General features: G+C 40.6%; 1 protein-coding gene and 1 long non-coding RNA gene across 4 annotated transcripts in view; one reads left to right on the forward strand and one right to left on the reverse strand.

The window, feature by feature from the left end:
• LOC118530792 (uncharacterized) overlaps window positions 1–3,199 on the reverse strand; it is a 230,827-nt gene extending 227,628 nt beyond the window's left edge. For 2 of the 3 annotated variants that reach the window (XR_013445689.1, XR_013445690.1), the window contains exon 1: window positions 2,627–3,199. This is a non-coding gene — a long non-coding RNA (uncharacterized LOC118530792). The remainder of the gene's footprint in view (window positions 1–2,626) is intronic. The other variant, XR_013445688.1, reaches the window with a different exon arrangement.
• Window positions 2,331–17,501, forward strand: part of ELL2 (elongation factor for RNA polymerase II 2) — a 71,654-nt gene continuing 56,483 nt past the window's right edge. The window contains exon 1 of the mRNA XM_036084469.2: window positions 2,331–2,638. Coding sequence (XP_035940362.2) covers window positions 2,492–2,638 — 147 coding nt within the window. The 5' untranslated portion in view covers window positions 2,331–2,491. The remainder of the gene's footprint in view (window positions 2,639–17,501) is intronic.

Below are 17,501 nucleotides of genomic sequence, written 5' to 3' on the forward strand. Positions count from 1 at the left end.
TGAAGGACACAGAAAATATCTATAAACTGGAAAACTTCCCAAAGAGCAACTTTCATCAGATCCCTCCAAACAAATCACCCCTATCAGCATCACAACTTGCCCATCTGATTCAGGTAGGCATAATGTGTACTATGCAATGAAGAGACACAATACTAAATTACTATATTACTTTGTACATGATTATTGCTTCCTTTCTTAGTTGAAAAGCTCAAAACGGGAAAAATATAAACAAACAATAAGTCACTATAAGATATTGCCCAGTGAAAGATGATGTTACCCATTAAAATAGGACATGAGAAAAATTTTCCTACCACAATTGAGAAAAGAAAATCAATTACTACTAAGATGCTGCAGGTCAGACATATGAAAAGTACAGTGAAAACCACCCTTGATCCTCTCTCACCCCTTGAACCTCTCTCACCCCGTGTCATCAGAAGTTCTGAGTAACAGGAGAGCAACATGACATGTGGGCGGGAATTTACCCACTTTCACAAGAAAAGTAGTGAGATACAGGCTCTACTTGTTTGGGTCAGACTCCCCCTCCCCGCAAACAATTAAGGTTTTAGATATGTGGTCAGTCCTTCTCTATTAAAGCAACATGAGAAAAGAATAATTCACGTACAAAATTATTTTTTGTGATTACCTTAATTTCTCTATTCAAAGAATTCAAGATAATTTACACTTTAGTAAACTGAATTAACAAGTGTTAATCATGTCTTAACAACTAGCAAATTCTAGTGGATTAAAATTAAGTCAATTTTAAAAATGCTCTCCTGTGATGTAACCAACAGTTAATACAGATGTTTTCACTTAACCCATACTCTATGGAAAGAGAAGTAGCTCTATAATTCATATCAGATACTTCCAGCGCTTGCGGGTCTGAATCAAGAGGCAGTGTACCCTGTAGGCTGGGGAAGGGATTAATTCGGGTGATGGGGTGGGATGAATCATGAAAAACTCCCACTTGGATCTTTCGGGAAAATCACAGCCTTATCCAATTTGAAAGGATGGGAAATACTGTTTAAATGCCTTTCAATTTCTCCAGGGAATCCCTATAAAACGCAACAAGGTTTTCAATCTGAGGGAAATAACAAGCGTCTCAATTTTTTTAAGTAGATTTTTTACACTGCCTTTTAACGGTTTCAATCCTTTCAATGGTTTGTTTTTATCTGGTGTTTTGGATCACCCTGTTAATTCATCCTCTCTGACAGGAAGCCTGTCAGTCTACCCAAACACAGCCTGAAGAGGGCTCTTGATTAGGCTCCCTACTTTAGCCACGCCTACACACGGAGCCTTGCGAGGAATGGAAAGTATGCCCGGCCTCCGCACACCCTCACACCCTCATCTCCTCTACTTAGCCTCCAATAGCTTAAGCCCTAGCTAGGTTTTCCCACATCCATGTCAAATAAAATGAGCAGAGCTCAAACAGAACCGAAGAATGACAGGTGTGGATGTTTAATTTAGGTCAATTCCAGTTCTACTCTTAAATGGTCCTTTGAAAGGAGATACTCCAAATTCCGTAAAAGGCACAACCCTTTCCCAGTGGCGAGCTCCAGAGAGACGGGACGTGTTCCCCTAGGATCAGAACCGGGCATAAAGAGGGAAAGACCTAGAAGCTCAATTTTCTAAAGTACTGTGCCCACCACAGCAAAAGCACGTAAGCTTTAGGTATGGTGTTGTACCTAAGGTTCTCCACATATTCCAGCACAACTCCTAAAGCCTAGGGTCGACTCACTAATTTCAAGGTTAGGGTGAAATGACGAAGAAGGGCGTTTTCCCCAATTTCACCTGTTCACCAGCGCTAAACTGAGTTTTGAGAGGATGCTCTCCAGTGACTCCACCTACTTCTCCCTCCCTCACACGCACACCCAAGTCCCACAAGCTTCCGCAACCGTCGGGGGACGAAGTCCTTACTTGGTCACACTTTGGGGGTGGGGGGTCCTCCTCTTCAAGGACCACCGGGGCAGGAAGAGATTCCCCTACTCTCCCGTCTCTGCACTACTATCCCCCAAGGGGCGGGGCTCCGACTCTAGGTAACCCGGCCAGGCAACCTGGACACCCAATTAGCAAGGGATCCCCCAAGCCAGCCTGACCAATCGCGGCCGCCGAGCCAAGACGACCAAACGTGACGTAAGATGTGATTAAATTGGCGCGTCACCTCTACGTCAGCCTCTCACCTCGGACGTCCCGTCCCGGGAGCAAAACTCCAGCGACTTTGGGCCCCGCCCCCGTGAGAGTGTAGGGCGGCCAATGAAGGCCGTCCCGAGGGGAACGAGGCCAATGAGACGAGTCCGGGGCGGGGCGCGGGGCCAGAGGGTGGGGCGGGTGGCGGCGGTGGCAGCCCGAGGTCTGGCTGCGCGCAGTATATGACAGTACGTCAGCAGCGGGATGGCCGTAGCTGTGGCGGCGGCTGCAGAAGCCCAAGCAGCCGCGGCCGCAGTGGAGGCTAGAGCCCGAGCGGCGTCGGCGTCGGCACCCCGGGGAGTTTAAGATGGCGGCAGGGGGGGCGGCGGGCCTGCGGGAGGAGCAGCGCTACGGGCTGTCGTGCGGGCGGCTGGGACAAGACAACATCACCGTACTGCATGTGAAGCTCACCGAGACGGCGATCCGGGCGCTCGAGACCTACCAGAGCCACAAGGTGAGCGGGCCAGCCGGCCAACCGGCAGGGCTGCGAGAGGGAGAGGGCGCTCGTCGCCTCCCGGTGGCGCCACCCGGGGCTCCGGACAACCGGCGCGGGGCCGCGGAGCAGTGGCTCGCCTCAGCTGCCGTCAGCGCCCGCGGCAGCTAGGCTGGGCAGGGCCGGGCAGGGTCGCTGACGCTGCCGTCCCGGGTCGGCCGGGCGCCGGGGCGTTGGGAGGCGGGCAGGCGGGCGGCCCCTGGTGGCAGGGCCGAGGCAGCCGCAGCCTTGGGTGGGCTGCGCCGCCGCTGCGGGACTTTCCGACGGCGCCCGCGGGTTTCCTGGCGTTTTCTGTCCCAGGGAGGGAGGGGAGCACTAGAGAGAAAACTGAGATGACTACGCTGTCCGTGACGGGGGAGGGGGAGCGGGTGCAGCGTACCAGTAACGAACTCGGAGTACCGAGGGCATGAACCGTCCGCGTTTGGGAGGTAACACATAGGCACCGCGGATCCGCAGAGACTCGGACACAGCAGCTCCGCGTGTAGAGGTGGGACACACCTTGTACTCGCAGGGACTCGGGGACACAGGTACACCGCTTGGGGGGGCACACCATGTACTCGCAAAGGCTGGGACACGACGCTCCGCGTACGTAAAGTAGGGGGACACCTTGCATTCCCAGAAATTCAGGGACACTGGCGCTTCGCCTTCCCGGAGAGGGACCAACACCGTGTACCGTGCACACACCCAACGCTCACCCGGGAGCAGGAGAAAGGTTCGCAAAGGCTCCCTTGTATCCAAAAGACGCGCTGTGTCTCGGGCTAACTCCCGGCGATAGGGACGTGGATCCAGGGTGAGGATGGGGGAAGATACACGCGTCCAGGGCAGAGACCCCCGTCCCGCACCCAGCACCCCGTTCCGAAGAGACACCCGTGTATACACACACACAACTCAAGTACAGCTAAGAGTCATATAGACGCACACATGCCGCAGTTGGAGTACAAACCCAGAAACGCATTTTCTCGTTGGGGGAATAAAATAAAAATAAAAAAGCGGAGGGTGGGGAGACAGAGAAAACACGCCATAACCCAGGGTGCATGGGAAAGCTGTTTACCAACATGCAGTGTATGGATGTATAAAGAGAGGGATATACCATATGAGAGACAAGTAACATTTACTCTGAGAGGAGGGACAGTAGGAAAGAAATAAAACCGACAGGGCGTACTGACAAACAGCCCAGTCCAGTCCATAGCAATGAAACATGCTTCAATTAACTGAAACAGGCACAGAGGGCCAGAGGGACACCCAGACGCAGACTCACATAGTTATTCAGATAAAAGTGGAGAACAGAATTAACATCTGTTGAGCTCCCACTAGTGCCAGGTACTTTAAATGCATAGAAGGAAGTCGGATTTGGAAGCAGAGCTGTGAGAGAGGTGTGAAACCTGGTTCAGTGGGAGCTTATGAAGCTGGGTGAGGGGAGACTCATCTTCAGAGAAGCCCCCTACATAAAGGTGCACACAGAGGGAGGCACACAGTTGTGCACTGCTTGGGAAGTACATTAATTCAATATAGGTGTAAATAGCAGGAGAGACTCACAGAGGTCAGCTTGCTCGGAAGGGCACTCACAGAATCGAGTGGCTATGTAGATGTACACTTCAGGGCACATGTGTTATCCATCAGAGACGTGTATGGTGGAAAACACACAGATTTAGGAGGGGAGGGGGGAGTGTATGTACATGGGGGGGTGGGGGGGGAATGCCTTCCTACACAACTGTGAAATCCTAGGGAAAAAAGAGTCTCATTTGTGGCTGGAAAGTCGGTGTGCACCCAGTAATAAGAATGCAAGAAGATATAAGAAATACAAAACTGCATATGTCAGTAGCTGCTCCTAGACAGGTACACCTGCGGGGAAGAGACCAGCACCAGCATGGAGTAGGAGACCCATATGGGGGAAGTCAGATAGGCAAGCAGAAGGACAGAGGCAGACGGTGGAGAGTAACTTCAGCCCTGCAAGATGGAGAGATAAGCTTGCCAGTTCCAAAGGGAGGGCATGGGAAGGAATGACACTGGCAAGAAGGTAGGTCAGGGGTGTGAAGAGAAAAACACACAGGCTGAAGAGGAAGAAGCCAGCAGGAGAAGGCCAGCTTTCCATCAGAGAAAGACTGACACGTAGAGGATAGGTAGATTCATCTCTGGGGACAGTAGGTCACTAACCACCTGGGGGGGAACAAGAGGCAAACTGTACAGTTGATTACAGCAAAATTGACAGACATCTATACACTTGGCAGGGAAGAGGTGGGTGAGGAGACCCACAATGGGAAGGGATGATGCCCAGGGAGAGTGAGGTGCCAGAGGCCTCCAGTGCTCAATGGGCTTCTGGGCTAGGGCCCACAAAGGGAATATTTGTTTTTCTACCTTCACTTCTGCCTCCTACATCTTAGTGTGACATACTTGGGATTAAGGTTGGAGTACTTTGACTCCAAAAGTCCTCACATTTATAAACCAGTATCTTCCAAGAAACAGGAGATCAAAAATTCTCTCCCAACCCTCCACTTGGTTCTTGATTTTTTTTTTTTTTTTTTTTTTTTACTTTTTATAGTCAAAGGTACTGAAGTCACTGGATTTTTTTGCTAACTACTTCTGTTGCCAGTTAATGTCATTACTATATTTTTCCATCTCTGTGCATGCAAATTAATGAGCCTGGTCATTCTCTACAGAAGCAGAGAAGAGAAAGGGAGAAGACTTTTCCAAGTCCTTCCATCTTTCTGAGGGTGGACCCAGGTAGATTGAGTTAGTCCTGGTACTCCTTTTCTCCTGAAAAGCTGGTGGTAGAAGCAGTGGCATGCAAAGAGAGGAAGAAGAAATAAGCTGACTTGGCCTTTGCAATTGGACACTGCCTTGTTTCTGACTTAACCAGCTTCTGACCCCAGGCCTCACTGTCATTTCAGCTACAAAATACTTTTTAAGGGGCTTGGAAAAGCAGGAATTGGGGTGAGAATGTTAATCCAGGTGGTTGAGAAGTGGAAAGAGGCTGTGGAAAAAGAAATGAGGGACCTTTCGGGTGACTATACTGTTGGTACTTACTGTACTTAGTCTGGTGTGTTCAGCTAAGTCTCCTACAAATGTGTTCTCAGTGACCTTCCTCCTGGCTCAGGCCAGACCAGGGCTCCCCCATCAGGGAGTTGCTAGCAGTAGACATCTGGCTGAGCTTTTATCTTCCAGTTGGAAGGTAACTTATTTGGTCTCTTATACCTTACGCCCTTATCAGAAGGAGGGCTCATGACTTGAAATTGTAGCAGCTGTTTGGAAATATGTTGACACATGTTGGCTAAATGGGAAGAAGTTTCTGGTGGTCAAGCCTATTCCCTCTTGGGGAAGAATGGCATTAATTTTCATATAAGACTGCCCCCACCATTCCTGTGCTCAGATAGGAAGGTTGATGCTTGACAGATGGCCTCCAAGTGGCTTTGGCCTGTGCAAGGTTATGACTATTATTCCTCCTCTTCTAATGACTTTCTAAGAGCCAGAAATTTCAACAGTTTCCTAAATTAAGCATCAGAAAGCTGTTTTTATCCAGATTACTTTGCCCACTAGATTTACTCTTCTAAATTAATCCACTTGACGTAAGATTTCAGGGAGGTACATTCAGGGATTTTAGTAAACTAAAATGATTTAAGCAGAAAAAGAAGTTCTTTAGATAGAATTGAACAAGTATATGGAATTGTTACAGTTCATGGAAACAGAATCTTCAATTGGAAACAATTCTTCACTGTTTCAGAAGACAATCAAATCTAATTGACCATCATTATTCAAGTTTTCTATTTTTAGAGAAACGAAAAATGCTAACTTGAGAACCTTCCAAAATAGGGACTGGGTTGGGGGAGAGAGGAGACTTATGGGTCCAGAAGTGGGAGTTATAGTTGGAGTAAATACCTCCTAAAAGTTGTTTTCCATTCAGTGTGAATACAGAAACAGTTTCAAATTGATTTTTATTAAAAAGTGTTAAATGGAAAGTAAATTTAGGCATACTAATGCAGATATCTAGGATATATTGCAAAGCTACTTTTTTGTTAACTATAGATGATTTTAAATGAGAGGAAAGTTACTAAATAAAGTTACAAATTACAACTTTATATTCATTCTAAATTGATGTTTGTGATTGTGTGGTCTATATAAGCGCTACATACTTTAAGTGAACATATATTACTGTAATTACATATTTCTCCCAAATGTATCCTAAAGCTGTATTTAAAATTAAAACCCCAAATTCTACAATATATTTTAGCTAATTCAGTAATGTGTAGCTGGCTTATTCTGACATTTTTAGTAAGAAAATCTTATCAATATTTTAGCAGATTCTGTCAATGCTGAGCCTGTCAACTTATTTTTTAAAAATGTTTAGTCAAAGTTTCAAAGATGGTGGCTCAAATAATACCATCATGTTTACCTATTACATAAAAAGCCATTGCATTAATATGTTTGGGGGCAGGGTCTTTTCATTCTCTGTGCCTAAAGATTAGAAAGCAGATGTGTTTAAGAAGGATTCTGTTAACACATTCTCTTGTCAACTCTAATTATTGGCTTTAAATGAATTTTCCTTCTTTGATAAGTGTCTTCTAGGAAAATGATAGTGTTTTGAAAATTTGTACAAATAAACTTACATTTAATTTTGCATGAGGAACTGAGTTTCTCTCAGTATACCAGATATAATTATTTCCAATCAAAACATAAATCTTCACAAAGTTACCGTCCTTCACAATAGCTCCTTTTGTGTGTTACTTGGTCTTTTAAAATCACTGATTCCACAGGTCATGAGGTAGGTAATTTCCGCTCAGCCGGTCTCTCTATCAGGTGAACTTTTTAGCATTTGATGCATTGTGGTTTAAGGCATGAAAAGACTCCTACCTTACTTTTTCCTTATCTCCATTTTTCCGCCTGTCGTCAAACAATTTCAAGTGTGTGTGTGTGTGTGTGTATGTATGTGTGTGTTCGTTCAGTAATCTGCCTTATAAATACAGAAGACCCTGTTCTTAAGGCATCACTCAAACATCCAGACCTGCCAGCACAGAATTGCCACTGCCGTAGAACATGTTTATTAACTAAAACAAAGAGGTTTGCATTGTCAGATTCTTTTTATTAAGTTCAATTTATGAATCATTGAACACTACATCAAAAACTAATGATGTACCGTATGTTGGCTAACTGAACTGCATTGTCAGATTCTTTTTCTTGAACATTTTAAATGTTGCCAGGTTTAATTTTAAAAACAATCTTACTGACTTTTAACTTAGACCCATCTTCAGGCTGAACTTGATTTTAAATGCTTTTTATCAAGTAAAGTCAAATTTGTACCTCATGTTGCAAGTGTTTGAAACTTTTATTAAAATGATCAGGCACTCAGTGCAAAGAAGGGTGCCCTTCCTGGTGAAAAGCAGTAGCCAGATTGCCTAAAAAGATAGACAGGGAACTTTGGCACCCGAATTGGAAGGAGAAAGAAAGAACATATGTGAAGGATTGGAACATGTTCAAGAAAAGAGTTTAAAAGGAAAGGGGCGTAGAATTCTTGGAATGATTTACAGGAAAGCTTATGGAAGACAATCACCAGATCCAGTCTTTCCATTTGCTCTATTTGCACTTGTAAAAAAAAAAAAAACAAAAAAAAACAAAAAAAAAAACCATGAAGGCAGTGCTCATAGTGCTTACTAAGTAATTTGTGATAAAGCCAGCAGAGGGAGGAAAATTAGAATTTCAGCCAACCAATCCTGGGTCATTTAACAATTTGCAGTGACCACAAGAGAGGCTCAGGAGCCTTGTACCAGAGTCCAGCCCATGTATTTGCCCAATGGGCCAAATGTATTTGGAGTATTTGAGAAGATGTTCCTAAAATGTGATGATACGGGCATTTCTATTTAAGATCAGTTAAGTTTTATAATAAAACAGTGTATATAACCCCACATCTGACTGTCTTGCATACCTCACTCCTCACTTCCATACTACATTTTCCATGACTTAATGCAAAAATGTAGAGAAGCAGTTCTGAAGTAGAATACAGTAAATTAATGGCCATATTTCCACAGTCAAATTGAAGCTTAAAAAAAAAAAAAGGCATAACTCAGGTCAAATGTATCAAGGAGAATTGCTCTTTCTTTTCTTTGGCTCCCTCCCTCCCTTCCAGTTTATCTACCTATCTATAATTTCTGTCACGGCATTATGGCCCTTGAAAGCCATGTTAAGTGTTTAGGAAAAACTGGTTTAAGAGCCTCCACTAATACTTTGCCACTGAAGGCCAAACCTAGTATTTCCATGGCTGGCAGTTTAATATAGGATATAAGAAGAGAGAATTTTATTAGTTAGCCTATATGCTCCTTAAAGATTCATGAGTCAAATTTGCACCTGGAATTGAACTCTACAGTCAGAGCATTTGGCTACTAGTTTTATAGTAACTAGATTGTTAGACAAATGATGTAACTTCCTTTTCTTATTGGGGATCTTATATATTATTGGTTTTAAAAAAAAATCCTCAGGTCTTAAAGGATTTTTGCAAGATTTTAGCAGGCAAGGACTAGATGGGGGACCACATCTCCAGCAGAGGGAAGGACAGCAGTAGAAAAGTTAGGGCAGGGTCTGAGAATCCCAGGGAATACCATGTTCTACTTAACCTGAAGTTAATATAGGAGAAAAATATAGTTGGATTTAAGAGAGGAAAGGGAGATTAGAGCAGGTTAAATTTTATTCTGTCAACACTGGGAAGACACTGAGTAGAAATATAAAGTGATTTGAGCTGTGTTTTAGGATTATCCTGGCCTCCGTGTTACATGATGAATGTAAGTTGAATCTGGAAGGAAGTAGACAAGTTAGGAGGAAGTATGTGGTCCAGGCTAGAGATGCTTGGAGTCTAAATTAGGATGCTTGTGGGAGACATTAAAGATGAATACAATCTATAGACTTTAACAGGTTTTGAAAGAAAGAGGATTGAATTGAGATTTCTAGCCATCGGCACTAGAGGTATTCTTAGTTAAAAAAAAGGGGGGGAGGGGAATCAGAGGCAGTTGGGAGGGTGGGGTGGGCACAGGGGAGATAAAGATGATAGGTACCATTTTAGTGAACATTCAGTCTTTTGTTTGGTGACCAAGAGACTTAGATTTGATTAAGTGTTTTTATATTTAAGAAGTATATTTGGAGATTTGAGGCTAGACTAGAACAGTGCTGTATTGTTTACATGTGTCCTATTAACTCTGACATTTGGATGGAAATTTGGGGTATTGGTGATATTTGGGAGGAAGCTGAAATTAAGTGGAAGAAATTTTTGGTTTGCGTAGGGATTTTTTGTATTTTTATAGACTTTAATAACCTCTATAAATTGCACTAAGACCATCATCAAGCACAGATAATATGAAAATATAATTTGATTATAACATGGAGATTAGACCTTCTGTGGTTTCTGTCCCTAGTGATCATTGAAACATTAAGTAACTCTATATAAAGCCTGGATTTACATTTCAAGCATCATTTTGAAATGATTCCGGAGGCCTTGAAAGAGTCAATGTCTTCACTTCCAATTACCTCCATTTCTGTTTTGGTGTTTTGATTCTCCTCTTTTTGTTGTTGTTAGTTTCATTGGGGAAAAACAAAACAAAAAATAATGTAACTACATAAAGCTTTTGTTATACATATACATTGTAATGGACTAGGTATGATGCTGAGTTCATGGTCCTTGGAGATAATCTTGTCTGAGGAATTTCCACTCAACAGTAAGCTTATTCAAAGGTGAAGCCAGGCTTAAACTTACTGATAAGATTCACTGAGATATTTGAGGATCTAGATATGCTTATCTGGATATGCTACCTTAAGTGTTAGCATATTTTAAAATAACTTTTAATATCATTGCTTTTGATTTCCATTATCAGAAATCATGATGCCTCAGAGGACCAGGAAACATATGTAGTAGAAACTTAGCGGAGTATCTTAAGATTTTTTTTTTTAAGAGATTAAGAGGTAGGAGTCAGAATTATAACCTCCAAATACTCATTTATTCATTTAGCAAACACTTATTAATTTTCTGACATGTGCCAGGCATAGAACTACACACTGGAGATACTCATGTCTGAGTAAGTCCTGGATGGTCCCTGCCATCAAGAAAGTGCTTGTGCTTTATAGAAACAGGCAGACGTGTGAACAAATAATTGCAATAAAGTCTTTGTTCAAGGGGACACCTAAAGAGAGAAGGAGTATGTTTAAGGATGTGTCTGAAAAACAGTGTCTGCTTCTTTACCTCCCATCCTCTGCTCAGCTCACTCTGGTTGGGTTGTCTTCATTGGTCATCTCTCTGCCAAGTTTGTTGGTCATCTCTCTGTTCCTCCCTTACCTGACCTTAGCAGCATTCCATCCTGTTAACCAGTCCTTCCTGTTAATGAAATCACTTTACTGATTTTCCTCCTACCTCCCTGCCCATTCTTAGTCTCCTCTGCTGACCATCCTGTTTGGTCTTTGAATGTTGGAGATCGCCGCTCCCTTCTCTTTATCTATTCATTCTCTCTAGGTGAGCTCATTTAGTCTTATGGATTTAAATGTCATCTATATGTTAATGACTTGCAAATATTGATCTCCAGCTCTGACCTCCCTCCAACTCCAGGCATTTATTTACAATACTTCATCTCCTTATCAAAGTTTAACAGGCATCTCAGTCTTAACAAATCCAAACTGAATTCTTGATTTCACTCCTCAAACCTACATCTTTAGAAGTATTCCTCATCTCAGTTGGTGGCAGTACTGTCACCAGTTGCTTAGTAATTGACTAGTATTTCTTGATTTGTCTTCTCATTTCTTGACTTACTAGATCCGTCAGCAAGTCCTGTGAATCTCCAAACATCCAAAATCTAACCCCATCCATCCTTCACGACTACTCCAGTCCCACGCATGTGTCAAGGATTTCCATGGACTTCCAACTAGCTTCCAAGCTTCCAGTCTTACCCCCATAGTCCATGCTTCTCCACACAGCAGCCAGTGATCTTTTAAAAACATTTAGTATATTCACGTAGTTTCCTGGTTTCAAGCCTTCTTATGTCTCCCTTTGTAAAAATGTTTTAAATGGTTTATTTTGTAAATTTCTTGTACTTTAAAAATAATCTCAATCTTCCATTCCACGTTCATTTTACTGCTTCTCCTTATGTTCTAGAGATTTTGATCCCAAGGAAGAAATCATTTGCATTTATAGTCAGCTTTGACACATAAGCTTTTTATATAATCACAAAGCCTTCTCAGAAAAAAAAAAAAAAATGATGGGATCTTATGCTTCAAGTATTGTTGTTTTAAAGCCTGGTTCACAGTAACTAACTTTTTAGCTAGTTCTTCAATTTAGATTTTGCCTTCCATGTTTCTTTAAGAACTATTTGAAATAGTAAGATATAAAGGGTGTGTGTGTGTGTATAGTATTTTAATTTGGCCTGCATCAGATAGCTAGTTTTCCAGAAGCTATCTTTCACAACAAGGATTATGTTAAATAAATTAGCTTTTTGACCTCTTCTCACTACTGTTTTGGCAATCCTTTTATATTTCATTCTTTCCTATGCTATAATGATAGAAATACATTATTCTTTATTGCACATGCACTTTAATCTGGTTCTTCCAGATTTGTAGAGAAGTTTCTCATATGTGTGAGTTTGGATTGACTCACAAAGCAAAATACTAGATTTTGTGAAACCTGGTGACTCTTTATTACCATCTAATAAAATGTTGGGGCAAGAAGGAGACACTGTTTAAGGTAGCTGTGGATTATCAGTTATCAATAAATTTTACATTCATGCTATCATTCTAAACGTTACCAGCTTTTGACAAGAGCTAAATATATTTGATTTATTCAGAATCAAGTGCCTGATTTCCTGCACTATTTCCTGCTTTAGCTCCAATTTTCTTTCTGCGTCTTCTCTCCCTGCCTAGATATTTTTTTATTACAGTGGTTAAAATATAATTATTAAGTGTTCTTTGGTTTCTCTATCAGGTAATGTTTTTAAGAACAGAATAAAATGACTTTCTAAATTAAAAAACACAACCACAACTTCTTAAAATGGTATAGTACTTCTTTTAAGAAAGATGATCTTTTATAGAAATTGTATCCCAAGAAAAATCATAAATACTTTTTATTATTTACTTGTGTAAATGACAACAAATTCAAGTACCTGATATTTTCCTTAAGCTATAGTGCAGAACCAAAAAAGCTATCAATGCTTACCAGTTCTTATCAATTCTTAATTTTCTAACTTTTAGATGTTTCACATTTTATATAACCATTGTTAAGGAGTGGCAGGAGAGGCCAGCTGTGTAAAGTGGTGGGTAAGACCACATTTCTTAAATTGAGACCGGGTTTGAGTCCCAAGCTACTTCCTAGCTATGTAACCTTTGGTAATTCATAGGACTTACCTGAGAATTGGAAATAATAATATCTACCCCACAAAGGTGTTCTCAGAATTCCTGGAGGTGATAGTAAAAATGATTATAGTGTCTAACATGTTTTAGGCTCACTCAATAAATAGTAACTAAGTAGCTATAAGCAATTCCACTTAAAGCAATGACTTGACCCATCACCATTTCTAGAAAGGTTTCTGGTTTTGGCAAAGTTCCAAAATTATATTTGACTTTGGAAATTTTTTTTTGCACTATCTTTATCATGACTTATAATGCAACTTAGGCACTCAGATAAATGTCAAGTATTTAATAAATGCCTGTTGATTGATTAAATAGTTGAAGTTAATTTTGAGTTAAGTCAGAGTTCCATGATGGGTTCAGAAGGAAAGCTGAAGATGTTTCAAGAATATATCTAATCTGAGGAAATAAAGTTAGACCTCTGTAATGTGTTTCTTAGAGAAATCACTCTTTTCTAGGCCCAAAATCCTACTTGTTACCTTTGTATATTCATAAAACCAATGGTTGTTGATAAAGTAAAAGTAACCATAGATTTAATTTGTCTACATAGATAAGCAGTATGTAAATAATCAAGAGATAGTTATAACTTTTATAGGATAAATAACTTTCTTTTATTCAACCCCAGAAAACCATAGCTTTGCTCCTTCTCTCCCACCCTCTAAGTATCATGTCAGAAATTAATATTACTCAGCAAAATTAAGATTACTTAATAACATTACTTAGTAAATTATGTATTACTTTATAGTCCTGATATATTGTGAGGAATAGTTTCTGGAAATAAATGGACATAGATTTCTTTGGTCATAGAGCAATTTTTTTGCAGTAGAATTATCTTGTAATGGCAAATGTCAAGAGTGTAATGAAACTTTTGAACATTTTTTTTTTTAAGATTTTTTTATTTATCTATGTGACAGAGAGAGACATAGCGAGAGCAGGAACACAAGCAGGGGGAGTGGGAGAGGGAGAAGCAGGCTTCCCGCAGAGCAAGGAGCCCGATGCGGGGCTCGATCCCAGGACCCTGGGATCATGACCTGAGCCGAAGGCAGATGCTTAACGACTGAGCCACCCAGATGCCCAACTTTTGAGCACTTTAGTATTGCCTACATATCTGTGCTTAAGAATGTCTTACATTTCCCAAGAGATACAGAGGGTTAATTCAAGGAGCTCTAAAAACAGTGAAACAACTAAGTTTAACAGAACCTTTTGACTACAAAACACCACCATTATGAGGTTGTTGAAGCATTTGTCAAAGGAGTTTCCCTAGCCAGTTTCAGTCTGTGTTGTGTTTCTTGGCTGGATGAAGATATCATATCAGTCTTACTTATAGCTCAGCTACTGTTCAGTTAAACTCCAGAGTTACTTGATTTTCAAAAGAGCTACTTGGTGCAAATATTTAATTAAAGCTAAAAATCAAAAGTTGAAGCCCTTGTTGAAACTCATTTGTAATGGGAATGTACTTAGTTAAACATTTTAAAACATGCCTTATCACCTGTAATTATGTTATCTTTCAAAATTGAATTAAAAATATATATACAATGAGTTGAGGTCATGTTTGTGCATTAAACTTAGGCTAAAGAACATTTAGACAACTAGCTAACATGCATGAAACATTTACTTATATGGTATTGACTTTTAGAATTTATTCCTGGTAGCTACACCATTAACACAGTGGTCAGATGCACAATAAGTGGTATAGAGTTCTAGCTGTCCTCTTGTTGCATTTTTAAAGCATTCTAGAACTAATAACATCTGGTAATTTACTAACATCTGCTTGTCTAAAATTGGGATTAAAATCAATAAAGCATTGGAGTTTCTTAAATGTATTTTTCTCTTGTGGGTTGTCAGATAATCTTAAAGGAGTTTTTTAGTAACAGTGATCTTAGTTTGTCCTATTTGGCTAAGCACCCGTAACTATTCCATACATGAGGGTTTTATTACTTTTTAAATGAGGAATGATAACACATATTTATATATGTTCCTTTGTTATACGTGGTCCTTAGAGCAAAAAAAAAAAGAAAGTTATTGTTTAGTTTTTATTTAATCAGAAACTGAAGTCTAGAAATTGTAATGATTTTATGAAATTCATTTTCCTTGGAAACAAAATGCCACAAAAAGAAAATAAAAAAAGAAAAAGAAGAGAAAAGAAAGAAAAGAAAAAACAAAATACCAGAACTGAATGAGCAGTTAAGGACTTTTAAATGCTCAGCACTGGGAGGTAACCTGTTAAAGAGGCAAGAGGAGGAAAGTGTTCTGTATTTAGGATTCAGAGGGCTGGCTTTGAAGTCCAGCTTTGCTAATCACTAGCTTGGTGTTCCTGACCAATACCCTTTACCTGTTAGAGACCCATTTATCTCCGTCTGAAATGGGAGATAATGCTGCCTTCCTACCACCCAGGGCTGGTTTTAGGAGGCTCACTTGAGATAATGGATATAAAAATGCCCTGTACATTAGAAAACTATGTAAAAAAAAATTATCATTTCTGTTGAGGAATCAAGCAATACAGATAGAATTGTAAGCATATCAGGAGGTTAGGTTTAAATTCAAGTCCTGAAACAAAAAAACTGATTAAAGTCAAAATTACTCTTGGAAGTTACTAAACTAATGTAAAATGTGGTTGTATTATTTTGCCTATACAACAATGAATAGTAATCTGTAAAGCAGATGTCTATAGTAATATACTGCTATAAAGTAGTATGAAGAAAACACGGCCAAAATGATTTTACAATAGATTTTTTCTTTAGCTGAGCATAATGTAAATACTTTTAAGTTAAATATATGTTAGACCCTATCCTAACAACTAGGAGTAAGACAACCTATGAAAATAATACCCACCCCGCCAATGTAGTGGAACCCTAGACACAGACATCTGGAAAAACAACAGCTAACGAGAGTTAACTCAAAGTGGGCTCCAAGTTAGGAAAATGGTGGCATCAGTGTTTGGTTTGGCTGGGAAAGGTTTAACATTTTAAAAATTTGAATCCTTTCTCAGTTGGGCATTTATTCTCCAGGTACTTGACACTCCTTGTTGCTTTACATCAGTCTCTTTCACATTTATCTGCCTTGGGTCCTTAAACCCATTGAGTCTTTGATTCCTGATTTATCCAAAGAAAGGCCTACCTGATGAAACTAATCTTAAAATTGAATGTTAAGTAAGTTATTAGTATGGATTGACAAAATAGTGTTTGGGAAGGCAAGCCAGCTTGAAGGAAGGGAAGGAAGTAGAAATAGGAAGGAGTGCCTGGGTGGTTCTGTCAGTGGAACATGTGACTCTTGATCTTGGGGTTGTGAGCTCGAGCCCCACATTGGATGTAGAAAGTACTTAAAAATAAAATCTTAAAAAAAAAGGAAAATGTTTACAGAACAAAAAGGGTTAACACAGCTGAAGCACCGTTGAGAGAAAGTGGAAGATGAAATTGGTTGGTCCTGTAAATGGAAGGTCTCTTTTCCATGTGAAGGAGTTTGCTTTGCTCTGATAGAACCCACTGGGAAGGAACCCACCACAGCCTGTGTGACATGCTGAGATGGTATCTGAGAGAGTTTCTGTTCTTTGAATGATGGGCAGTATTTGGAAGGAATTGAAGGGAAGAAAGAAGGCCTTAATCTCAGTGCTCAATGATAGGGGCCTGAAACAGTCCAGAGGTTTTCAAAGTAGAGACTAAGAGCCTAGTTTGAGGGAATCTGGGGCTGATTGGCCAAAGATGAAGATTCAGAGCTGTGAAGCCACCTTTGCTTCACTTTTCTTTGGTGCCTGATATTCAAGGTTTCAGGACATTTATCATTCTTTCTCAGGAAAGTCTGCTCATTCCATCATCTCCTGTTTGCTCTGGATGAAGTCATACTAATTTAGGCCTTATCACTAGAGTATTTCTAAATAAAGAATCCTCTGGAGCTGATGTCTAATCCTTTTCCCTAGCCCCAATCCATCTCTCTCCCTCATTCTTACACATGACCAATAGAGCTGCTTTCCCTGAAACAGTTCTTTCAGCAACTCACTTTGTTATTCCAAAAATTAGAAGCCCTTTCAATTGTTTATCATGTCAAAGGCAGGACTTAAAGGCCATCCCCGAGGGGGTAATAGAAGAGATTAGGGCAGTTATTCCACAGGGTGATAAACCTTTTGAAATCCTGAGATCTAAAATTTAAATTACTGTCCTATTTATTCTGTAGTGTATAGCAGCTAAAACTGAAGACAAATTTTGAGGTCAAGGAAAGATTAGGCAGGGATCGCCAGGTCCAATTCTCATCCTTAGTGTTGTGTTTCAAGTGTGAAAGAACTCTGTACACACACACAGACCTGCCCTTTGCTCACAAATATTCATTCCTGTCTCCTTGCTTTTCTGCTCAGGGCATTCCCTTTCATTTGTCTTTTCAAAATTGCTACTAAGATCCACTTTTCCATAAGCCCTTTGGCTTTTCTAATTATTTCTTCTAACCCATATTCTTCTCTGCTTTTTGAGAATTCTTA

Source organism: Halichoerus grypus, chromosome 2 (genome assembly GCF_964656455.1).
Source record: "Halichoerus grypus chromosome 2, mHalGry1.hap1.1, whole genome shotgun sequence".
Classification (NCBI taxonomy): Eukaryota; Metazoa; Chordata; class Mammalia; order Carnivora; family Phocidae; genus Halichoerus; species Halichoerus grypus.